Source organism: Kickxella alabastrina (assembly GCF_025024165.1).
Source record: "Kickxella alabastrina strain RSA 675 chromosome Unknown BX661scaffold_1, whole genome shotgun sequence".
Classification (NCBI taxonomy): domain Eukaryota; kingdom Fungi; phylum Kickxellomycota; class Kickxellomycetes; order Kickxellales; family Kickxellaceae; genus Kickxella; species Kickxella alabastrina.
This window is the reverse complement of record NW_026251472.1, coordinates 1,533,800-1,557,816: the sequence shown is the minus strand read 5'-3', so window position 1 is coordinate 1,557,816 and position 24,017 is coordinate 1,533,800. Positions and strand designations below refer to the sequence as shown.

At 47.7% G+C, this 24,017-nt stretch overlaps 8 protein-coding genes across 8 annotated transcripts; 3 read left to right on the top strand and 5 right to left on the bottom strand.

Moving 5' to 3' along the window:
- Positions 1-124: 124 nt before the first annotated feature.
- On the bottom strand, positions 125-1,701 carry BX661DRAFT_150118 (triacylglycerol lipase; the record flags this gene model as incomplete). Its single annotated transcript, XM_051533229.1, has 2 exons — positions 482-1,701; positions 125-379 (listed from the first exon to the last, which is right to left on the bottom strand). Coding segments are annotated over exons 1-2 (1,389 nt in total), but the record flags the coding sequence as incomplete, so codon positions are not given.
- Positions 1,702-3,281: 1,580 nt separating this feature from the next.
- On the top strand, positions 3,282-6,415 carry BX661DRAFT_175952 (uncharacterized protein). Its single transcript, XM_051534221.1, has one exon. It carries the CDS (start codon positions 3,351-3,353, stop codon positions 5,931-5,933), a length of 2,583 nt encoding a protein of 860 aa, XP_051395405.1. The 5' UTR covers positions 3,282-3,350; the 3' UTR covers positions 5,934-6,415.
- A 1,037-nt stretch (positions 6,416-7,452) lies between these two features.
- On the bottom strand, positions 7,453-8,094 carry BX661DRAFT_168193 (uncharacterized protein; the record flags this gene model as incomplete). The annotated part of the gene is made up of 1 exon (XM_051533405.1): positions 7,453-8,094. One exon carries the CDS (start codon positions 8,092-8,094, stop codon positions 7,453-7,455), a length of 642 nt encoding a protein of 213 aa, XP_051395404.1.
- Positions 8,095-9,037: 943 nt separating this feature from the next.
- Positions 9,038-10,030, top strand: BX661DRAFT_175949 (uncharacterized protein). The gene has a single exon (XM_051534220.1). The coding sequence runs from the start codon at positions 9,538-9,540 to the stop codon at positions 9,919-9,921; it is 384 nt and encodes a 127-aa protein (XP_051395403.1). The 5' UTR covers positions 9,038-9,537; the 3' UTR covers positions 9,922-10,030.
- Positions 10,031-10,207: 177 nt separating this feature from the next.
- BX661DRAFT_9942 (uncharacterized protein) lies at positions 10,208-11,543 on the bottom strand. The gene is made up of 2 exons (XM_051539652.1): positions 11,117-11,543; positions 10,208-10,979 (listed from the first exon to the last, which is right to left on the bottom strand). The coding sequence occupies exons 1-2, from the start codon at positions 11,250-11,252 to the stop codon at positions 10,255-10,257; spliced, it is 861 nt and encodes a 286-aa protein (XP_051395402.1). The 5' UTR covers positions 11,253-11,543; the 3' UTR covers positions 10,208-10,254.
- A 545-nt stretch (positions 11,544-12,088) lies between these two features.
- On the top strand, positions 12,089-13,429 carry BX661DRAFT_175947 (TAP42-like protein). Its single transcript, XM_051534219.1, has one exon. The coding sequence runs from the start codon at positions 12,174-12,176 to the stop codon at positions 13,299-13,301; it is 1,128 nt and encodes a 375-aa protein (XP_051395401.1). The 5' UTR covers positions 12,089-12,173; the 3' UTR covers positions 13,302-13,429.
- A 1,631-nt stretch (positions 13,430-15,060) lies between these two features.
- On the bottom strand, positions 15,061-15,852 carry BX661DRAFT_192769 (aquaglyceroporin 9; the record flags this gene model as incomplete). The annotated part of the gene is made up of 1 exon (XM_051537731.1): positions 15,061-15,852. The coding sequence occupies one exon, from the start codon at positions 15,850-15,852 to the stop codon at positions 15,061-15,063; it is 792 nt and encodes a 263-aa protein (XP_051395400.1).
- A 1,223-nt stretch (positions 15,853-17,075) lies between these two features.
- On the bottom strand, positions 17,076-22,204 carry BX661DRAFT_168189 (LAG1, DNA binding-domain-containing protein; the record flags this gene model as incomplete). The annotated part of the gene is made up of 2 exons (XM_051533404.1): positions 17,076-20,847; positions 21,597-22,204. The coding sequence occupies 2 exons, from the start codon at positions 22,202-22,204 to the stop codon at positions 17,076-17,078; spliced, it is 4,380 nt and encodes a 1,459-aa protein (XP_051395399.1).
- Between the last annotated feature and the right edge of the window lie 1,813 nt (positions 22,205-24,017).

Sequence of the window (24,017 nt, the reverse complement as noted above, 5' to 3'; positions counted from 1 at the left end):
CAGATCCAGAGGATGCAGATCCAACCCTGCTCTCAGCAACAAAAGGATTGGGAATTTTGCTGTCAGTACAGGTAAACACCAATTGCGCTGCTGGCGATGGGATACTCGCGCTTTCGTGCACGCCCAGAATGGCCAACACCTTTGGAATCACCAGCGTGCCGACGCTGTCAGCCCACAGAAAATCCATATGCTCGTAGTGAGAGAAGCACAGCGACTCGTTGAGCGACACATTGAGCTCTTCCAGCAGAGCGTCAACTGAGGACAGAGAGTCTGCTCCGCCGTGAAAAAGAGACACCCGCGTAGTGATGTTCTTCAGCGGGTACGTGTTGTTCCAGTGTGTGAGCGCCCCAGAAGACTGCCCTTGGCGACGCCGCCCGGCCTTTGGTACGGCGTGCCGATCCTCCGCATGTCTGCCATAAACTTGTATTGCTGCGGCATCGGCGTCCGCTGACGGAGATTTTGACCATATTGATGGATAAACGGGCGGGTCCTCGTCATACATTTGAAGCTGTCCGCATCGTATGATCTGCATCCAGTGCACAATGGCCTTGACGCTTGTGTATGAGTACAAGTGCCAATACGCAATACATTTGGTCTCCTGGGACATATTGCGCATCTTCCAGCCAAATAGCAATCCCACGCAAAAGTCCAAGGCGCTGACGTAGAGATCGCGCGGCAATAGGTTGATCCAAAAGTAGACGAGCGACATAGCACGACGCCGTCCAAAGAGAAGATATAGCATGTGTGGCGTGGCCTTGATAAAGTAGTCCACAATGCTGTTGTGGAACCCGCGAGGCGTCGAAGCGGGCGCCAGCGCAATGAAATGTTCAACTTTTTGATTGAGCTGCTTGTTGCGCGATAGAGACATAAACATCTGTGTGGTTCCTTGGCTGAATCCGATGTATGTCAGCGAGCTGGCCCCGGTCTCATTCAGAATATAATCAATCGTTGCGGGCACGTCAATGTTTGCAATCTCGTCGATGGAAAAGTTCCAAAAACGCTCGTCGCCGGGAACGTACTTCATGTGCTTGTACGAGTACTTGTTTCCGCGCGAGTTACCGAGCCATACATCGTAGCCTGCCTCTGCAAGTCTGAACGGCAGAATATTTATCCAGTCGGGGTGGCACACAAAGCACTCGGAGCTGAGCATAAACCCGTGCCAAAATAGCACCACTGGTCTCCTTTTATGGCTCTCGGAAGCAGTAGCAGTAGCAGCGGCAGTATTAGTGGTATTGGTAGTGTGCTCTGGCGTAGTCTCTTGGTTCTGCGCACTGGCCAGCTTGCGCGGCCCTGTGATTCTGTGAGTGCCCAAAATGAACCCATCATGCGTCTCAACCAGGTAGTCTTCGTGTGGGTAGCTCCAGAAATCCATTATTTCGGCAAACGAGTTGAAGTCATCCAAAAGCTCGCGCTCGGCTTCTTTGCTTGTCCCTGCGAGCTGCGGAATACGGAGTCGTAGCAGAAGCCATTCGGGCATAATGCTGACGATTGCACCGACTGGAAACAGGAGCAGAAACACGCGCAAAAGCTTTTCGACAATGAAAAACAGGGCGGCGATGATCATGCCCTGATATTCAGTCAGGCTGAGCCGACTGAAGAACGGAATATACGGCATCTGCTATTATAAAAAGTGATTTTTATTCGTTGGGCATGAAAAAAGTTTAAAAAAAATGAGGTTTAAAAAACCGAAAGAGAAGAAAGAGCGTAAAGCCGCGTTGACTGTGTGGGCATATATTTATTCAAAGCGTTCAAAGACAATTCGCATTCATTCAGTACCCTAAACCCGATTTTTACTCTTTCTTCCCTCATTTTGTTCATTCCCCAATACTTGCGATGATGGCAAGTGCACGTAGTATTTGTTCCTTACGTGACTTAAGATTTCGTCAGCCAGCACCTGCGGCAGTGATGGACTGGACTAGATCGATTACATTTCTATGTAAAATTGAAGGCATTCGTGGGTCTCCATCGTCTCTTTGCCGACGAGCTTCACGTCGCACCAGGGGCACACTTCGTCGGCCTGTTTGCATTGCAGACGAAGCTGGTTCTTACCAGCAGAAGAGGAAGAGGAAGAAGGGGCAGTAGCGGTGTGTACGTTTGGGTACATTGTATGTTTGTCGAAGTAGTCGTGGATTTGCTTGGATTTGCTTGTCAGTATGAGAGAGAAGCGAGAGAGATAAATGGGAATATGAGTAATTGAAAATCAAAGTTGGGGTTGCTTTTTTACATCTGAGGGATTGATTGCCGGGCTTGTCGGATTATTTATAACCGCAGGCGTTTATTGCGACCTTCAAGAAAAACTGGAATTATTCTAAGTCATGTCACATTTCATTTCACTTAGCTGCAAATTGCTTTATTGGTTGTGCGTCATTTGCGCTGGCTTGGTAACATGATGCTAGGCCATTGTGCGAGGAGGGTTTGTGTGAACTTGCAAACAAAAACAATCAGTCGAAGTGATTGAGCAACAACATATTTCGCTTTTGCAAATATATGGATCGTATGCACCATGCCACATGGCCATACTTCATGTAAAAATTATATTACACATTATGTTGCTATCTGCCTTGGACATTGCCGGATATCAGTCATTTCTTTACGAACAAAGGCATCGATGCAAGACGTTTACTGTGCATGAAAAAGACATGGGGGCTATCAATGCCATAATGAATCGTTTTACAATTGCCCTTTTCTGCTGGCTTGTAACGCAACCCAAGGAAAAGGCAAAATATGAAATGGTAATTAAAAATTAGAAGTTTTGAATTTTCCAAATGAAGGACGAAGTGTATATTTTATGTTCACACAGATTCCAATACTTCCACATGACACGCGTATTGGCTTGTGACCGATATGCCTTCGTATTCAGTTGACTCGATTGTTTTCAATAAGCCGATTAGAAATTTTGGCATCCAATCTGGCGGTTTCCTAATTTTTAAAGTCTAGTCAATTCCCAGAAATGATCCCAGCGTCAAAAAAAGTATATAAAGTATATAAACTGACCAGTTACCTTTTAAACCATATTTTGCGTAATATGGCTGCAATTAATCTAGATATTCTTACTATTATAGGTTGGTTTCCAACACCAGAAGCAGCAGTAATTATTGTGCGTGCTACGATGATGTATGAAAATAAAAGTTAATGTCAATATCGCTTTAAAGTCTTTGCAATTAATAACTGCACAGTAGATAGTAAATGCTAAAATGTATTTTTATATATTTGTATCGAGGCATACACAAAACAACTGCGTGTGATGGGTGAGACATAGCTCTGTGCTGACCTTTGTCTTTTGATATTTGAACTTTTAATTGTATTTTTAAATATTCCAACTATATTGATTAATAATAACCATAGCAGCCATGGGAATTACCAGGTCGAGACGTAGGCGCTTGCTTTTTGCTAATAGTTGCGGCCGCCGCTCCAATCTCCACGCGATATATAAAGAGCAAGAATACTTTTCAAGTCCACAAGACGCACCAAATAAAGCGCACCGCGTTCGTATCAGCATTGCTGGGACAGATACGCGCCAACAACAGGACAACCAGGATTGTATCGAATCACGAGAAACTCCAAGCCACAAAATCTCAAACACCAATACGTCCCTGAACATTGTAAATGGATGGTGTACATCAGATCGACAAACACCATTGTCAGAATATACTACGCCAGCGTCAGCTGATGCTTGCCCAAACAAAAGCCCTGTGCCTGTGCCATCAGACACGACAACATTTTTTCAAGCTACAAGCAACTCTCGCCATCAGAACGACCTTTACAGAAGCATATATGGACGTCAATTGAATACCAGTGAATCAGTTTATGACTACAATATGCTCTCACTTGACAACATTGCTGCACGCCGCTGGCCTATGCCGTTTTCTTCGGCTATGCACTACTCGACAAGCAACTATGTCGATACCGCCAGCTTTAGCTCATGCATTGGCAGAGGCCAGAGAGTCATCAATTGCAATACTAACGATATGTACAGCCAGGTGCCCGCTGCAATCCCATCTTTTACAAACAGCGTGTACTCTTTGCCTACAGCAGCTGGTTTGTCTCAAAGAATTCTCAATGGTACTCGCAACAGCAACGGTAATTACAACCGCAGCAGTCGCCTGATGCAGAACATTGCAGCCACAGGGACCGGCAGTTCCAACAAGCGTTTCAGTTCGCCTTTGCCTGAGTGTTTTTCTGACAACTCTTCTGTAAACAACAGCAAAACTAGACTAGGATCGGGATCCATTACGGATTACACCGATCCTGTGCTGACCATGCTGGACATAAAACAACAGCCGGGGACCAATTCAACGGGGGCCTCAAAAACACATGTCAATGCATCGGCTGAGCCGATCAATTTGGGGATTGTCAAGCCTGCAGATCTTTACCGAATGCGGGATTCCTCAATATTATGGATGAATGGTATTGACAGCGAGCTGGAGCACCATTTGGATTATCAACAAGCGCAGAATGGTGCTGATGATGGCCCGGCCAAACTAAGCCTCGAAAACAGCAGCAGCAACAGCGGCAGCAGCAGAAGCAGAATAAGTGGCGGCGCTGGCACTGGGTTAGGCGTTGGAAATGACATTGATACTAGCGTTGGCGGGAGCGGCAATTCTAATAACATTGCGAGTAACAATTTACATCATACGAGCAAAGACGACCAGCACACAGGCTCTGGCAAATTTATGTTTTACTCGGGCCAAACTGGAGCCATGTTTGCGTCGTCATTGGTAGAGCCAGTCTGCGGCGCTCTTGGAATCGACTCCCTCATAGACACAGTGCTCACTCCCAGTTCGGGAAATACAATCAACAGCAAAGAAATGTGTGGTAGCACCTGTTTTTGGTTGGATATAGCCGGAGCAACCACCCAGGAAATCACTGACATTGGCGAAATATTTGAGCTTCATCCGCTAACTGTCGAGGACATTATTTTCAGCTGCCCGCGCGACAAAATAGACACATTTGCCGACTACTCATTCATAGTTTACAGCGCCATTGCACAGAACGGACGACACAACCGACATGTGCGCAATGCCAGTGGCTGCAGCTATAACCGACTTGGCTGCGCCAATCCGCTGGTTGATCCGATCACAAGAGTAATGGATTACGAAATCGCAAGCGGCAACCAAGTGTGCATTGTTGTCAGGCATAACTATATTCTGACATTTCACAGTGGCAGCCAGAGGCTAGTAGTGTCGCAGGTGCTGAAGCGCTTGTTGGCAATGCAAAGCGCGGTGGAAATTGCAGAGAGTGAGGCAACGCCGTCGGAGAAAGCGAAGGATGCGCCGGCATACACAAAGGACGCTCCACTCGCCGGTCTCGTTGATTTCCCGCTCTACATTGTATACGCAATACTCGATGAGGTGACAGATCAACTGTCGCCAGAGATTCTTGTCATCGAGCAGCAGGTGGACGCGATTGACGAGCTGGTCTTGGTTCTCTCGCACACGGAGCATGAAAACATGCTGCGCCAGATGGGCGAGCAGCGCCGAAGAATTCTCGCAACGTGGCAGTGCACTCAGCCAAAGCTCAGCATCATCGAAAGACTGGCACAGCTGCTGCCACTACACGCCGGCATTGCGCATGGCCACCTAGCCGATGAAGTCGCGCAGTATTTGAGCGATGTGCATGGTCACCTTTTGGCTGCTGTCAGCTCATGCACGCGCGCGGAAGCCGTTCTGTCGAGATCACACTCGAATTACTTGGCCAAAATATCCTTGGAACTGGCACGCGCGACGTTTGACTCCAACTCTACCACCGAACGATGGACTATGCTGGGCACCATTGTTGTGCCTATCAATATTGTTTCAAGCTTTTTGGGCGTCAATCTAAAGGTCCCTGGGCAGGATCGAGACGACACGCTGAACTTCTTCCTGGTCATGGGCTGTATGATTATCTACGCGTGCGCTACACTGGCTTTTTGGCGGTGGAGGCAGATCATCTAAGCATTGCAGCGTAACGGCCACGGCCAAGTTCAAATGCGAATACAAATATTTACCGAACCAATGAAAGGGGGCAAGGAAGCTGTGCGCCCAAATGCATTTCAAGTGCATTCAACTCTCCCCTGAACAAAAATAAAACAAGAAAAGAGACCATTGTAATTACCTAGATGACGACAGAAATTGCTCGCACAACCTTCCCACTTGCTTGCGGGACAATCAATCATATGTGAACGCAAATGCGCTTGCATATTTTAAAAACTTACGATTCACAAAAGCAGAAAGCAAAATTTGCAAAATATTGAAGTTTGAGCCAACGTACGATACTGGGATCAAGTCATGGCAAACAAAAGCAGCGCAAAAAGTTGATGCACGACGAACTGTCAAAACAGAGCTTTTAACATTAATATTAACACAGCGTGCACAAAACAATAAAAAAATAATGACAGAGAGTGAACAGCAAATAAAAATAAGAGGCGCCCAAAAATAACTAATTTAAATTTCTGTGGACAATAAAAACAACAACAATGGAATGGGAATCTCGGAAATGTCCCCCCGCTATATATTTGCAAACAAAAATAAAAGCTATAAAGAAAGCCCAAAATAATAAAAGAAAACAATAACACCATTCAAATGAATTAAATGGCTACAAAAAACTAAACATGTGGATCAGACGAAAATAAATAAATGTAAACACTGGCATTACCAAACCAAAATTTCAAATCATGCTCGGGTTCCGAGATTTAATTACCACTTGATGTATCAAAGGAAAAATAACTAGGATTAATTGTGATAAGCGTAGGCATTTGACTCTGACGATAGTTTTTTCTGCCAACGCTTACACAATTGGCGGTCATGCGGGCAGATACCAAAGGCTCTCAAGGACAAAGTGTAGTTGTTCGCGCGCGCTATGTGTCTTTTTGACCCGATTGTGTCTCCATATTTTCCTTGCAGCTGTCATCCGAACAAAGCGTGACACCATATTAAGCGAATCGAAAACGTCGTTTTGTATTGCTTTAATTTGTTTTTGTTTTTGTTTTTGTTTTTGGGCTCATGCAGCTTTGAATCCTCGACTCGCATGCTCATTTTTTTGCAAGCTGCACAGTTTCATAAAGCAGGCGCAATGTTGCAGATTGCATGCAGCACCATATTAGTGAAAGCGTTCAATTTAGACAAAAATCATTTGGCCGCAAGTTAAGACACTGAGACGCCGGGACATTGGATCCAGCTCAGTGGTTCCAAAAAAATCCAACAATCCCGCGCAATTGAACAGTAATTCCGGACGCGCGGGATGAAACAAACAAAACTAACAATACCTTATGAAAACAGTTGCTGCCATTGCCAATTGCTACTTTCCCGTCCGAAAAATGGGGCGCGCGGGGAGGGGAGCAAGGGAACGAGTAGAATGGGAAAATTACTTATTATACGGTAAACTTTGAAAAAGATGTGAAAATGAGATCTGAAAGGTAAAAACAATTTAGCAAACACAAGCGCAGCGCAAAGAAAAAGAAGCAATATTTTTCATTTACGCGGAGGCAGTAGCAACCGCGGGTGTAACCTCGACGGCCTTGGGGGCCTCCTCCTCGACCTTGGCAACCTCCTCAACCTTCTCAGTGGTAACTACGGCAGAGTCGTTAGACTCGGCGGCCTTAGGGGTCTCCTCGGATGTGGCGGCCTCCTCAGTGGCGGCGGGAGCGGCGGCAGCGTCAGCGGCAACCTCCTCGGCCTTGGCCTCCTCGGGCTTGGCCTCCTTGGCGGGTCTGGCGAGCAATTTCTTGAGGCGGCTGAGAACTCCGCCAGCCTTGGCCTTAACGACAGTGCTGCGACGCTTCAGCTTGTTGAAGGCGCTATCCTTGGGCTTATCCTCCTCGGCATCGGTGGTGGCCTCCTCAGTCTTCTCGACAGCCCCCTCGGTGGTGGCAGCAGCGACCTCCTCAGTGGCGGGCTTCTCCTCGGCAGCAACCTCCTCAACAGCAGCGGGAGCAGCGGCGGCCTCCTCGACAGCGGCGGGGGCCTCGACGACGGCAGCGGCAGCGGGAGCCTCAGCAACGGCAGCAGCCTCCTCAATGGCGGCAGCAACCTCGGCGGCGGCGGGGGCCTCAACGGCAACAGCCTCGACAACAGGGGCGACCTGGTCGACAATCTTGGTCTGCTCAACGGTGGACATGTTTTGTAAAGGTGGAAAAATGGAAAGTATTAGGTTGTGTTGAGATGTGGGGGTAGGTGTTAACTTGTCAGCGTAAAGTTTACAAGAATAGAAAAATAGGCGCTTGTAACAAAAAAAAGAGAGGATAAAAATGTATAAATGTGAAAGAAAGGAAGAGAGAATATATAACAACAAAGACGAAGTATAAAATTACTTTTTGCTCAGCAAAAAAAAAAAAGTTGAATAGAAAGTAAGAAGCAGAAAGAAAATGGAAAAGGATGTCCACCTGTTAAATACGGCTCAGCGAGCGGCACACGAAAAAATACAAGCAAGCAAACAAGGTGGGGAGGGGAGGGGGTGGGTTGGGTAGGCGTTAGAGGAGGGGGTTGTTTGACCTAAATGCATCGCTGTATTATTTGCTGATGCCGAGAAATAAACAGCAAACACGCGCTTCCTGCTGCTTCTGACCGCTTCCAACCCGCCGTTCGCCTGTTGTTGCGTTGTTGCGCGAGACGAATAGGAAAACATAAGTAAACCCCTGTTTATAGGTGCTGCGTTGTTTGTCGTTCATGACTGCCACTTACAACTAAAGAGTGAAAAATCGAGTGGAGGCTGGCGCAGGTGCATGTTTTTTCTTTGCAGTTTTTTCAGCGTGTTTGGGTACGGGCTGGATAATGGCTGCCGCTTGCAGCCAGGCTGGAAAGAAACGAATGCCAATTTTGGATGCTGTTCATCTCGCGCTATTGCTGTTATTTAATGCTGCTGTCTATGGCTCAAACAAGAGCTGGAAAGTAATAATCTACATCGCTCAGGTAATTTTTGCTTTTCCCTCTTTGTTTTGGTTTTGGCCTTCCCCTTTGTCGCGCATTGCAGTGTCAAATGTTTTGCCACACAAGAAAATAAAAAACGAGAAAAAAGAGAGGGGGAAGGGAGGGGGGGGGTGGAGTCGCCCAATGGGTTCTACCGGGGGGTCACCAGGCCTACCCTATGGGCAACCTTGCATCGAGCGCTGGTGATTTTTGATTTACTTCTCGCCCGATATTGGCGTTTTATCTATTCTACTTCGTCTGCGCGCTCCGGTGGATGGCAGCAGCAACGGCAATCGACCGGCTATCGGCTTGCAGGATGGAGTCAAGTGAGCCGTGGTTGGGGTGGTTGAAACGCCTCGAGCGGATCACTTTAATGGCGACATCAACCCGCGTGCGCAAAGCAGTACTGCGCATTATAAATCTGCCTTGATACCAGCACTCTGTCGCCTGCCACCGGCTGTCAGCTGCATAAGCACAAGTCTCCAATGCTCAAAATATATCGTTATGCCTGGCGGGCCACAAACAACGGAAACAACGCCAGCCATAGCTGCCTTAAAAGCATTCATATTTTGTGCGCTGCCACACGCACCTGCACCATCACTCTCCACTCTCTGTTCTCTGCTCTCTGCTCCCTGCACTTGAGCTATGTGGCTCCATGCGGCCTGGTTCTTTCGCAGTGCCTGTACAGAGGGGCAACCCACTCGCCCAGAATAATCGGACCGGTCCCAACGGTCTGCGGTCTGATGCCCAATTAAACGGCTGCATCTGGAAATGGATAAACGCGCGTTTATTTTATTTGTATTTCCCTTTTTTTGCTGTACGTACTTTTGGTGTTAATCTGCAAAGCTTGCCTTATCCAGCTTTCATCCCTGCTTTATTTTCCTTTTCTTGGGCTGCCCTTCTTTTCGCTCTTCGCTCCCCAATATTCTTCGCTCTTTGCAAAAATGATCACGACGATGCAGCTAAATCAAGAAATCGCGCCATGCGTTTCTTTGTTGCATCCTTTGTGCGATGCCAATGTCAATGCCGAAGATGCTGATGCTGATATCGATGTTAATTTTCGTTTTGCGTTTTTGTTTTGCCCAATAAAAAACAGTCCCGATATTCAGTTGGCTATGGTAGGGGACCATTTAGCCTTTAGTTATTATTCCATTAACTTACCTCTGGTTCAATGGTCCTTTGCGTATTAAAAAGCATGGCTAAAAATAATCGTTTATATCTTTTCCAAATATCTTTTCTGGTCAAAAAACAACTAAACAACAAACAAAATGGCCTGTTTGATTTGCCCGAAAACGCAAGCATAGAGAGAATTTCTCATTTGAATTGTAAATCCCATTCAGCTTTATTTTCGTCAAAACTCTACCAGTATTGCTTAATTTAGCACAACACTAAATTTCTTGTCTCCAAAGATGCACTCCAGCGTGTCAATCCGAGTTGCTGCCAAGCGCAGGACCTTTTCTTGTATGTCTGCCCCCAACGTTTTCCCAACCGCATCCATCGCCTTGCTGCATGCCTGTGCGCTATCTTTGCCGGAGATCTGCACCAGATCGACCGACAACAGGCTGGCGTGGAACCGCGGTTTGTCGAAAAACTGTCTCTTTCCAAGTCTTCCCATCACTGGGTTCACTCGATCAAGTACGGCCTTGATTCTCTCTGCGCCAGAGTCAACGTCGGCAGACACAAACCCCCGGTCGCCCTGCTCGTTGACGTATGTGCTGACTCGGCCGAACCCCACTGCAAACGATTCGCAGCCCAATATGCTGGTCTCTAGATCTTTGACAAACCCTGCAATTTGGTGCTTTTGCAAGTAAAAGGGCCGCGACAAGCTGATGTGCGGCTCGGCAATGCGTTTTATATGATCACAGTCGATTGCAGGGTCTGCAATTTCACTCGCCTTGCCATCCTCATCATTGCTGGAGTTCGCCTTTGTGTTGTTTGGATGTGCACAAATGCTGTCCATGCACATCGTGGCAAGGCTGTCTAGCTGCTCGCACTCGTCAATTTTCAGATAGATGTGCCCGGACCACCCGCCTTGAACATGCCCAGCATCGTCATACTTCGCCTTGCCGTTGTAGTGGCGCTTGTAACCGCTGCTTTCTACAGATCAATTAAAGAATATTCCAAAATTGTTTAAATGAAAATTTTGAAAAATCAATACAGTTGTTACTTCTTTTTGGCTGTCTCAACTGCTTTTTTTGAAGTTTGAACATCTCAAATATTGAACGAAATGGTACCTGCGTTTTCGTCTTCATCCTCACTGCAATGCCAGCGTTTATTTTTGCCGCCACCGCTCTTTTCACCACTCTTTTCATCGCCACAATCGCTACTGTCTTCATCGCTAGTAGGGTAATCTACAAGTTTCAGTGACATTTTTCTGAATTGTTACGTATTTATCTTGTTGGGGGGGCTGTATTTGTGTATAATCGTCTCCGGAGCCGTTATCACAGAGATATATAAATGCTAAACAGTAAGCGCAACAATTTTTGATATTTGTTTTTGAATCAGAATCTCCAAATATTAATTAACCAAGCACGCGAAACGTAAACAAACAGTGCGTGAGCAAGTAAAATGGTAATAGTAGTATATATCCCAATTAGTTGGAATAAATAATCTGGGGATGAGAAATAATAAAATAAAAATAAAAAAGCAAACAAATTAAAATCATTTAAAGTTTTGAGGAAAACAATGTCGTATTTTGGCAGTGAACTCCCTTTATATACGCGCGTAACCCTTGTGGGGGAATAAGGCGTGGCAGATGCAAATAAAAATATAACTGTCGAAAAAAGCATAATAGACGCGGTTATAATATTTAATCGCTCTATTTTTATTAAAGTTGACAAAGTCCGAAAACAAATTTCATTTAACTATTCTAATGTGCAAATATCGGGGTTACTGAAAGGTTTTATTTCCAAAATAAATATTCTAGCCAGCGAGTAGCTACCAACAGTAGTGCTATCGAGTGCAAGATTTAGTTACAATACCCAATAGTAATATCAAGCGGAATGGTTCTGTCCGTATAGTTTCTAGCTGATACGCATACTTATTACAATGTTGGATCCCAAAAAGGGGAAGAGCGCGCCGACTCTTGCAGCTTTAAGAACTCTACATCCATCATGTGATGATCCCCCCGTAAGCCTGCGAATTTGATGGATACGATTACGTCACTAAGTGCACTTTAGCATGTACACCAATCCATATACCCACAACTCTGTTTCTCAATTATAGTCAACTAACCTCATATACACATTAATATTCACATCCCTACCGTTTCTCTTATTAAATATTTTAAGAATGGAGCACGGAGAGACTCAGGGCGCGTCGCTGGGTATCAACTTTGCACGTGCACAGCGCCAGCTTCAAGCCATCAACAACACCCCACTTGCCTCTAGCAGCGTCGAGTATCAGCAGCAGGTCAAGGACCTAGTAACACTTTTGTACACATGCTCCAGCCAAGTAGGCCGCCTATCACTGTTTAGCAGTAACGAGACAGTTGAAGACTACTCGACCAGTGAGCTGAAGCTTATCCTGATCAACGCGTATCTCGGCGAGGCCCTGCAGAAGCTCAGCGCACCTGAAGGCCGCACTGCAGTGTTGGAGGAGGCCCTGGACCAGTACAAGGCATTTTTGACGACTTCCCAGGCGCTCGGCATTGTCAGCAAATCGGCAGACATGGATCGCATACTCGAGTCCAATGGCAGTGATGCCGGCCCTAAGCCCAAGCCTATCGATCCAGGGGTAAGCAGGATGCAGAAGATCGAGCGGTTCAAGCGCATGCGCGCAATGCAACAGGCCATCGCCGAGCTGGAGGCCATGATTTCGGGGAGGGATTCCAAGGAGGCTGGTGGCGTGGAGGATGAGGACATTGATGAGGCTGAGCGGGACCATGCTGTCAAGCTAATCGAGCTCAAGGTATTCCAGGTCATCGATGACATTGACATTTTGCATAGCGAGTTTGACATGGCCAAGCAGATGGAGGAGATGAAGTCTCGTAGAATCGGTGGCGGCAACACGGAGGGCTCTGGAAATCTGTCTGCAGGCAAGGAGGTTGAGTGGAGGTTGGACTCGCAGTCGTACGGCCAGATCGACCCGAAAACTGGCAAGTCGACTCAGCCTATATTCAACAGCAAGGGGCAACCGACACGGCCGTTTGTGCTGACCAACGACCGCCAAAGAATAAAGGACTCAGTATTCCGCCCGGACTGGGCTTTGCCGACCATGACCATTGATGAATACCTGAGTCAGGAGCAGGAGAATGGGAATATAATCAGTGGCGGTGGCAAGGAGCCAGATGAAAAGCCGGACATTGACGACAACAACCATGAGGCACTCGATGCAGATACGCTGAAGAAGCGTGAGTGGGACGATTATAAGGACGAGAACCCCAAGGGAATGGGGAACCGTGGCGGAAATCGCGGTTGAATACAGCCGACATTTCGGCTCTTATTGGAGCGGCGCGTATGCCATGCGTTTTTTATTCGATAGACGTCATTTTACAATTGTAGGCCTTATTTTATTTAGCAAAAAAACGGGGATAATAAATAGATGTGTATAAAATATAATAAATCAATGGAAAAATGCATGGCAGCTGATGAATGGCAACTGATGAATGACAAGTGATAATTAATGCGTGATAAGAGTGGTGTGGATGAACAGGTACGAATTGTGAGTAAAATCGGCCTCGTCTTTTCAATGAGACGTGAAAATAATTCGTGCCCACCCCTTGGTGAGGGGGGGGGGCGTGTGTGTGTATACTTCTGTTTTATGAACACTCTTCCATGTGGCGAGCATACGTGAGATCCAGAAGAAAGTGAGCGCCGCAGTGCTGGCAGTGCTGACCGAGTCCATTACACTTGTTGAATTTGCGCGAGCTAGTGCGGCGGAAAAGGCGCCTTATACTGCGTCGCAAGCCGACCCTGTTAAAAGACTCTGGAAATATGCTTAATGTGGACATTATCGGCGCTGTATCCTGTCTATAAGTTCTAACAATATTTTGAAGGAAAAGTGTGATAATGGAAAGAAAAAGGCGAGATAAAGTCTAAGTTGTGCGCGCTAATACGATGTCGTGTGCTCCTTAACTGCAAGGGCAGATCCATAAAACAATTGTTTGTCACTGCCAGCAAAGCCTGTCCTGAAAATATACCGGAATAGCAACAAAAAATTAAATAGTAAAAATAGAAATGCTGTAAAGAGAGTGAAGCAACAGAAATACTGTTGTTTGCTTTAAAATCGCACGAATCTCTCTTTTAATAGGCCGAAGGAAGCTTTTGAGGGACACAAAAAACATAAATATCTCGATGCTCTTTTGAACATTCAAATAATCCCCGACAACATGTGACGATGCATTGTCTTTGTACAACAATTTCGCAAATCAAAAACAAAAACAAACAATCCACGCGGTCGGTCAATATAGCGCGTGTGGGCTTCATTTATTTTACTATTTTTATTTTTGCATACGCAATGCAATGCAAAACCAAGGAAAATACGCCACAATAATGTGTATACACAAAGTTTACAGTGCTAGTTGCCGCTACCTGCAACTGCCTGCAACTGTCGGTCACAAGAGTCAAACACTGCAACCTTTACCCTTGCTGTTCAATGCCTTTTTATAATTTAACAAACACTGGAATAAAGTGGAAAAAAAGAAGCGATGGTTGCCGAAAACAATTGCATAGGCGAGGTTGTTTCCATTTTATGCAAGCTAAAAAACGGAGTCGTGCAAACAAAAATTGGCGAGGCTTAGGTTTGTCAACACACCTTGATAGCATTCAATCCTCCAAGGAAGGATGTATTTGCAACTTACAACGTCAAGAAAATTGAACTGAAAGCAAAAAAACAAGGATAGAGCCTTGAAATAATTTTTCTTTGGATTGCGCTACAATTGCGTCAATTCAAATAAATGAACTGTATTTAAAAAGCCACACTTTTCTGTTGAAATTATAAAGGCACGTACCTATTTGAGCACTTGCTTCATTATCGCAGTGCTGCTTTTGAAAATATAGCAGTTTTCATATATATCGACTTGATCTAATGAGTTCTTTCACCAATTCAATTCAAATTTAATCAAATCAAAAAGGACTGGGGATCTGAAAGTGCTGAATATCATTGTTTATTACTATTTCATGTGTGTTATTGTATAAGTTAGAATTACAATGTATTAAGGTAAATAAAAAATATTGGCTCAATCTCTCTTCTTCCTGGCCTCAGGCACAATGAAGAACTGGTATATAAAGATACCGATAGTGGCGCCAACAAAAGGCATAAAAGTGGGCACCCAGAAATAGTGGCCGCCAGCAGTGAATGGCTCCGAGCCGTATAGGATGGTCGAGAATATACGAGGCCCGAAATCACGCGCCGGGTTAATGGCATAACCAGTAACCCAGCCTGTGCAGTTACCGATAGCGAACACAAGCAGACCAATGGCAATGGGGAGATGTTCCCTGGCTGGGGTCATTCTGTCGTCTCCAATCGCGTAAATGACAAAGAGCAGGACAGCGGTGTTGACAATCTCGGAGAACACAGAGAAGAACTTGCCGTTACCGGCCTTGGCATATGTGCACCAGATTCCACCGGTACCGAATTCCCCCAAAAGCTGGCGGTTGCCGCCATCAAACACGTCGAACTGGTCCTTGAAAATTCCATAAAGTGTGGCAGCGGCGACGAATGCACCGAAGAGCTGGGCTAGCATGTATCCGGGGACCTTGTGCCACCTGAATTTTCCAAATATGGCATTAGAAAAAGTTACCGCAGGATTGAGATGACCGCCGGAAATACCCATGCTAACATAGAGCGCCATTGTCAGGCCCATAGCCCAGCCAAAGCTGATGGCCAGGTAGGATGATTGAGAATTTCCTGTGTTAAAGGTTACTGTGGCAACCACGCCGTCGCCAAAGAGAACCAGAATAAATGTGCCCCAGAACTCGGCCAGGTACTCGCGATACTCATACCGAAAGTCATAGATTGGCCAGGTCATCGGGTCGTAAAATGTGTGAGCCTCGGGAATCTCGTAGTCTGCTGCATTTGGAATGGGAATCTCATGGTCGGGAGATATAACCTTTGGATGCTGGTGTAAATGGCGTGAGTATGAGTATGGTTGTGAGTGCTCATGATCATGATGAGGCTCTTGTTGCTGGATCTGCTCTTCCATCCTTTCGGAATGCAAGGGCATCGTCTATAGAAAAATTATGTATTAAAAAGTAAAAGGATGGGAGGGTCTAAAAGTTAATTATCAAAGAAAAAGTACTATATTATAATGATCGCTTTTTTCAATAATGACGAGATTAAAAATTGCTGGGTTTTTATTTTTTTTAAATGAATACATTGAATCCAGGCCTTTTGCTTGCTATTAAATAATGAAACCGAAACCCCTTCCCGACAGTAGTGGACATGCATTTTGGAAAGATTTTAACTGGCGAGTGCTGGCACGGGGATGATCTAAATGTTTCAAAATATATTTTTGTTCCTGGAAATATAGGCCGAGATGATAATATTTGCATCTTTAGAGAGGCGTTTTGGGTTTTGTCGATTCATATTGCATTCAATTTGTTTCTTTTTGACGTGATCTCCGATTTGGCATAGGATACCGCAGTGAGAATTTATAAATGCATTCGTTATTCATTTTTTTGGGGGGAGGAGCAGAAGCCGGAAAATTGTGGCTTCTTTGATTTTGCCTTGTTCAGGGGGATCTCGGCGAATAACAACAATTTCAAAACCCAGATGTATGTGGCCATCTATTCAAAAAAAGTGCATGAACACAGATGTATCATTTCACATATCGGCATGTATGTTTGCCAATATGCATATACGGGTATTTTTTTCTGTGTTTTCAAGCAGATATTGGCCAACAAGTTATAGTGTAGTAAGTTATTAAGAAATTGAACATGATGCGGTATGGCAAGAATATGCTAAAGAGTATATTGCAAATTCAAACCACGCACACACTCAAAAGGGACAAACAATACTGTAAAATAACGCTTTTCACGCATGTATATTTCCACGACTATTGTCTGTGAAATAGTAAACAAACAATTTTTTTTAAAAATATTGAAAAATAAAAATAGAAAAAGAGAAAGGAAAAAATTGAATAAAATAAAATAAAAATGTCAAGAGAAATATGAGTGCTTGAGGATGAGCGATTGAATGAGGAATAAAAGAGAAAAGAGCATGTGTGTGTGCGTACGAATGGTTAATACAGCTTTAGATATGCATGGTGTAAAACTGGCCAGTCTTGAAGGTGGGTCCTGCGCCACCATTGCGCGATAAAAGAATCGGAATCCTGACAGTAGATATGCTGCTCTTTGCCGAGGAGTTGCTGCGAGCGACGGCTGCACTATCATGCGCCCTTCTTTGGGCGCTGGGGCTGTTGTGTGTGGCGGTGGCTGATGATGCAGTTGACTCGGCAGATGAAGCGCGGTTGGCGCAAGACATATTATAGTTGAGCAATGCAAAGTGCTGCAAATCCTCGCCGCCACCATGGGCATGGGAGGTGGAGGAGTCGCTGACACTGGGGGATGTCGGATGCAGTTGCTGATGCTTCTTATCGCCATTGTTCTGCTCAAGGTTGCCGAAGACGCTTGTGAACATATCGTCGCTGTCCATCGCAGAGTCTGGACGCATTAAGCTCCCGAATTCTGACGCAAGCGGGCCAAGGCACACGATACTTTCGGAGGACTTAAACTCAGTGATCAGGCTCTGCTGGCCTTCAAACATCACCACCATATCAGGCGAAAAGTTGAGCCCGCTGAGTGTAACAAACGAGCGCTCTGTCACAGAATGGGTGTCGTTGCCGTCTCTTTGGCGACGCCCCCCATCCAGCGACAGAGGGTTGATTGTCGATGGATGCTGAACAGCCGATTTGAACACGATAGGAACAAGGTTGTCGGTCGAAAGATGGCCGTTGATGTGCTCGTCGATTGAGTTGATGGAACCCATCGAGAGCGTCTGCGATGAAGATAGCAAATTGTTGTGCTGTTGTTGTTGCAGCTGGCGGCCGTCGCCCATGACAGGCATGGCGATGCCGTAGACAGCCGCGGCCAAGGACGCGTCAATCGATACTGGCTGGAAGTTGGCGTTGGCGTTCATCTCATTGACAGCCGCAGCGACGGCAGCCGCAGTGGCGGTAGAACCGTGGTCGGCCAGCATCATCTCAAGAGAGAAGTGCTGGTGCGACGCGTGCTGCGAGTAGTCCATCATGCCAGAGGGCGAGGTTGGGGTGGGTGGCAGCGCCAACGACGAGGACTCAGCATTCGTCAGGGTCGTGGGCAGGGTGTTTGTCGCGAGCTGCTGTAGCTGCGACGCAATTTCAGAGGCTGAAGGGTAGTCAAAGCGGTAGATGGTACAGTCGGTGCCGACCATGGTCCATACCGCGTTGTCGCCAACGTCCTCGGCCCACGAGGTCGTCCCGACAGAAGCACTCTCCTTTGCCTGCTTGCGCCCTTGGCTGGGAGACCCGCGGCTGCCCGAAGCCTTGCTGTTGGCTAAACCATCGCTGGTCACCTGCCGCCCATCGCAAGTGGCGTTGAGGCCCACAATATCACCCATGCACGTCAGGTACGATCCAACGCGCGTGTTAAGTCCAGCCGGTGTGACAGTCACTGCCGGCAGCTCTTCACGGGTCTGCACGCGCACCTCGAAAGCAACCTTGTGCAACTGAGACACGGGGTCGCCGAGCACATCGCGGCTAGAGTCGCAGCCGTAGAAGGAGCCTACAGCTGTGCTGCCCTTCTCAACCTTGCGCAGCGTAAGCACTGGGGAGCACATGCCCGTGCTGACGCACTGCAGGATGACCGGCTGGTTGTACAGAATGGGGATCGGCGCCCTCGGCTGGGGCTGGCCTGCGGATTCATTGTCGATATGAGGCTGCTCGCCGGGGCTGCTACAGCCTCCACCGGCGCTGCCGTTGAGGCAATGGTCAAAGTCTGGCGGACACTGTGGATGCATTGCAAAGGTAGGCGGCGTGGGATATCCTGGAATTGGTGTCGGGTTCTTTGAGATGCGCTCGTTGAACGCCTCGATCTCCTGCGTGCCGAGATGCGTGTTGACGATCCAGATGATGAACGGATCCCACACAGAGTTGCGCGCAACAAATGTGGTCGTGGAGGACCCACCACTGACACGGCCTCCGTTGGCTGCGGATGTGCTCGAGCCGTCAGATTCTGCAGCTGGGAACCAGAAGGGGCGCGGGCCGCCAACCGACATCGAGCGAGTCGCACCCAGGTACTTTGTGGACACAGTCTGCGACCGCAGGCGGTTGAACAGCGAAATAGTGGATCCGTGGTGAATACACAGGTCGACGTTCTTGACGCTCTGGCGCTTCTTTGACGGCTTACTTATGACTTTGATGGGCCGCGACTCGAACTCGTTGAGCACCACTTGGCCCGACGGATCGTACAAGCGCACCTTGACCGACACCTTCTTGCGCTTCTCGTCAACGTCGTTAATATACAACTGCTTGGCGACATAGCGGCCAGTGACGATATCGCCCTCGCGCGGCGGCCTGATCGGAGGCACCGGGTTGTGCGGCACATGTGCCTTGGGCTTGGGCGTTGGGTCTGGCTGGGCCAGCCACTCAAGCTGAGACACGCGCGACTCTGAAGAGCCCGCCAGGCTTTCGAGGCCCTCCGACCCCATCCCGGAGTCGTCGTTTGTCGGGACTGACACCGAGATGCGGGGCATGTTGGTAGTAAAGTCGCCGCTGTGCGACGCCTGCTGGTCAGTGCCGCCCATTGTGGGCATCCTCCAGTCGTCACCGAAGAGCAGAATTGTGGGCGGAGGGCACAGGAAGCGCTTCTCGGTACCATATGACTTTTGCGCAACCTTGGATGTCATCACCATGACCACCTTGCTGCCAGTGCCTTTGACGACAGCCTGGCTGTTGAACACGGGGCCGGTGTAAGCTGCAGTCTCAACAGACTGCTGCAATAGCTCCATCCCACCGTTGTTGTCCTGCATGTTGACAGATGCGAGCTCTGTGGAGCTCATAATCTGGTGCGAGTCCCGGCGCTGCTCGTGCTGCTGCTGCTGACTAAGCTCAGGGCGGACTGTAGAGATGGTGGCTGCGCGCTTGCGGGATTTCTTGGGTCCGGTCACTGGGCTGCGGACACCGCTGCGAGCGCTGCTGGCTGCCGGCGAAGTGATGATGCTCTCCATCGCCGAGGCCATCGGGCTGCCCGAGTTTATCAGCGAGCTACTAGCAGCAGACATAAACCGGTTGTGGTTGATGGCGTTCTGCAATGACGCGGACGTGTCTATGGAGTGGAATAGCGACGGCTCCGAGGACATGATGCCGTAAGTAGAGCCATTGCAATCACCGCCCACCAACCCGTGGGCAAACAGGTTCTGGCGATCCATTGAGGCAGAGGAGAATGGCACCAAACCGGGGATGTTGGCAAATGATGCCAGCGTCGTGCTGATGTCCAGATCCAGGCCATTGGAGCTCTGACCGATGCTCACGCCACCGCACAAAAGTTGCGAGACGTTGCTCGCGGCTTGCACCCGGGAGAACGCCGACGCATTCGACGAGCTGCGATTGTGCGCGCTCTGATCGAACGAGCCACTCATGGCCGCAGCCACAGCCGCGTTCATCGAGATCTGGAGGCCGACCGAGTAGTCCTCGTCGGTGTTCATTGGCCCATTAGATGATGAGGCACCGTGGTGTCTGAAGGAGGCCGCCGAGTTGAGGGACTGTGCGATTGCTGCAACCGACGGGCTGTTTACGTTGTGCTGGTCTATGTGGTCGCTGCCAAACGAGCCCACTGACGCGCCCGCATCAAACACGCTCGTGTTTGGCTTCTGCTGCGACGTGTTAGGCATCGAAAAGCTGTGGTGATGCGCGTGGCTCGGCGTGTACGGCGAAGTGACGTTGTAGAACATCGATGGTGACGACATGCCAGCGGCCGAGGCGCCCTCTATCGCGTTGGCAAACGACGGCGAGAACATGCTGGGCGTGGGCGGCTCTTGTGAGCTGAGGCTACATTTGCAAAGTATTGTAAATTGGTCGGGCGAGAGCAGCAGGCAGGCGTAGGCGTATTATTAGTGCAAAGAAAAATAAGCAGTGCTGATGATCAGCGCGTCACAACAAAAAGGAATGTTCCGCACTCTTGATTAAAAAATCCATGCAAAGCCTAGATTTACCAAGGAGCGGCGAGCCGCATGGTTGTAAGAAAAAGGTCACATGAGAGCAATCATGGAGTCACAAAGCTATTATATTTTCGCCTGTTGATTTGAGGCACGTGAGCGGAAAATACAAGGCACGATGAGTAAGCGATTTGACGATTATTATTGCACATAAGTGCGAGGAAGAAGGCGAGAAAGCGAGTGATGGCCCCCGCCAACAAAATACCAGACAACAATGGGGCGCCCAATTGTCGCAGCAAAGTAAGCCAGACAAGAGAACAGACATAGGGAATAGACATGGGCATTGTGACACAGACAAAGAGATCCCCGAAAAGGAAGGCAGAATTGGGGACAAGCGTGACTAAGCCCGAAGAAAAGAATTTAGAGCAGCAGGGGGCATAGGAAGAAAAAGCGGGTTGGGTGTCACCGGTGGTTGAGCAGTAAATCTTAGTGGTTACGCATGAGATGCGGCGCGCATAAAGTGGCCGTTGCCTGAACCACGCGCACATATTTTGCGCTCATGCAAGCAGCGGCGACTAATAAAAAAAGCAAAAATTACAAGCTCGCTTGGCTTGAAGCAGAATGGCGTGTTGTTGTACTTACTCGTTGCGAAGGCCTTGGCTGATGGCGATGCTCAGCGACTGGTGCTTCCTCCCGTTCACTCTGCCTGCCAGGTGCGGCGGGCTACCGAGCGGGTTCTGCATGTGCGCCGTGTTAAGATCGGTGTTGTGGCTATCATTGATGCCGTTTCCCATGTACGTGCCCTGTGCAAAGCTCATGCCCAGGGACATGTTGTTGGTCAGTGCGGCGTTCAGGGAAGGGTCCTCGGGGCCCGATGCCATGACCATCGCCAGCATGGGTCCGGCACCCTGCGATTGCTGCATGATTCCGTCGTAGCTGCTGTGGTGGTGGTCAAGCACGCTGCTAAACAGTGCGTCTCCCATTGATTCGGGCATGCTGAACCCATGCATATCGTCGGCTCGCCGGTCATCGGAAACAGTCATTCTGCGCTTGCGCGCACGCGCATTGTCGTGGCTCTCGTAGTCCTCTGAGATGCCTGACAACGCGGCGGTGATGTTGCCAATGTTGTATGTGGGATCATTCGACGTTGCAGTGGTATTGGTTCCATCGTAACCCGAGTACTGGCCGTTCATAATAAAGTCTGCTAGCAGCTGTGCGTCGAAATAGCTATTGACCGGTGCAGGACACATTAAAGTCACAGAATGAGAATGAGAATGAGAATAAGAATGAGTCGTGTGCGGCAGAATAAAAAACAATACAGATGCGAGTGAGAAAATAAGGAGTATGTGAGAGACAAGGCCGTGTTATATGTACGTGTAGCAAAAAATAAGGGGGGAAAGAAAATAATACACGAGACTATAAAATTAAAAATATATATGTGCGTGTGCGTATATATCTGCGTGAATAAAAATAAGGAGGGAAAAGATAAACAAAGGATGGATAGATATTGAAGGCAACAATGATTGAGTTGCAAAATGACCCAGATCGCGGGTAGAATGATGTTGGATGGTGATGACAACAAATGCAATCAGGCAAAACGCTGCAGCAAAAACACGCAGGGCAATGATATTATTGCGCAAGTGGCAGTGATGTGCGCAGCAAGAACAAAAGAAAGCGAGCTACTGCACGCACACACACAGATGGTAGTAAACAGTTGTAGGAAAGGGGATGAAAGAATACAAATGAACGACAGGCCCTTTGTTGGGCAGAGAGCAGCGTCGGTTGAAAATAAAATGACAACAAAAAATAATTGTAAATATAGAAAAGAATGCGCTGGGTGCCAAATGAAAGTAATAATGTAGCACAGGGTGTGGGAAATGAAGTGAAAGGGGGAGAGCTATTGCAAATGTTAGGAGCGCGAAAAGAAAAAAGAAAAAGAAAAAAGATTGTAAAAAAATAATAATAAAAAGGAAAGCATGAAACAAAAAATAAATGCTCCGTCGCGTTGGCTTTTGAGCAGTCTGGCTAAAAAAAGGCCCCAAAAAACGCCCGCGAATAGTCTCACGCCTTCTGCGCTATTGGCAGGAGTGTAATGCACGCAGGACTCTGCCTTTATGCTTGAAAAATAAGGAGAGAAGCTGGATATAATGATGCAAGGAGCGGTTGGCGGATGCCAACGATCACCGAGCCCGCCAGAAATCCATGCAGCTCTTACACTTGCAAATAACATTGCAATTCCAAAAACATTCGGTCAGCAAGGCGAGAAATCTCATTTGTGTCACCCAGCCAGAAAAAAAAGAGGCAAACAAAAAATTGTATGCAAAACAAGGATCGCGGATAATTTATCATTTTGGCAGAGGAGGCATAAATGATATTTTGTCTGCTGGCCAGAATCTTGCACTCCAAAAAGCAAAATATAGCCTAGTCTTTGCCCATCTCGCTAAAATTAGGCAGACTGGAGAGGGAAGGGGGAAAGAGACAAAATGGCATGAAAAAGGCTGCCCCGCCCCGTGCCAGGCCAACCAGAGAGGCGGGATCGGCATTGGAAGACACAAACAGGAAGGCAAGTGAGGGCGACAATATAATAGTGTTGCATAGTGAATCGACAAACCAGAATGCAGAATGGACAAGTAGCAGCCGCTTTTAATGGTGCTGCACTGCATACAGAGAGAGGATCGTTGATTCAGCTGTGATAGCGGCGCAATAAACCAGATGATATCCAGGCAGCGGCAGCGGCGGGGACGGCAAGAGTCAAACTGCAAATCGTATTTTTTGACCATTTGTAAATTTCCGACCTCCGTGCTTGCAGCGCAGACCAGCTGCGCGCACGAGCCAGAGGGCCAAATACAGGTCAAATTGAGAAAGCAAAGCTGGGTCGCTCTCAATAAGGAGTACAGAGCAAGCCAATCGGACAATGGCTTGCCAAAAGCGGGCAGCCAAGCGCAGAAAAATAAAACAAAAGCATGTTCCGCCTTGCCTTTTTCAAATTGGCGTGTTGATAGCAGTGGGCGCGAAGCAATACGTGCCGAAAGCGGCAGGTGCTTGAAAAAAAGCACCGAGCAC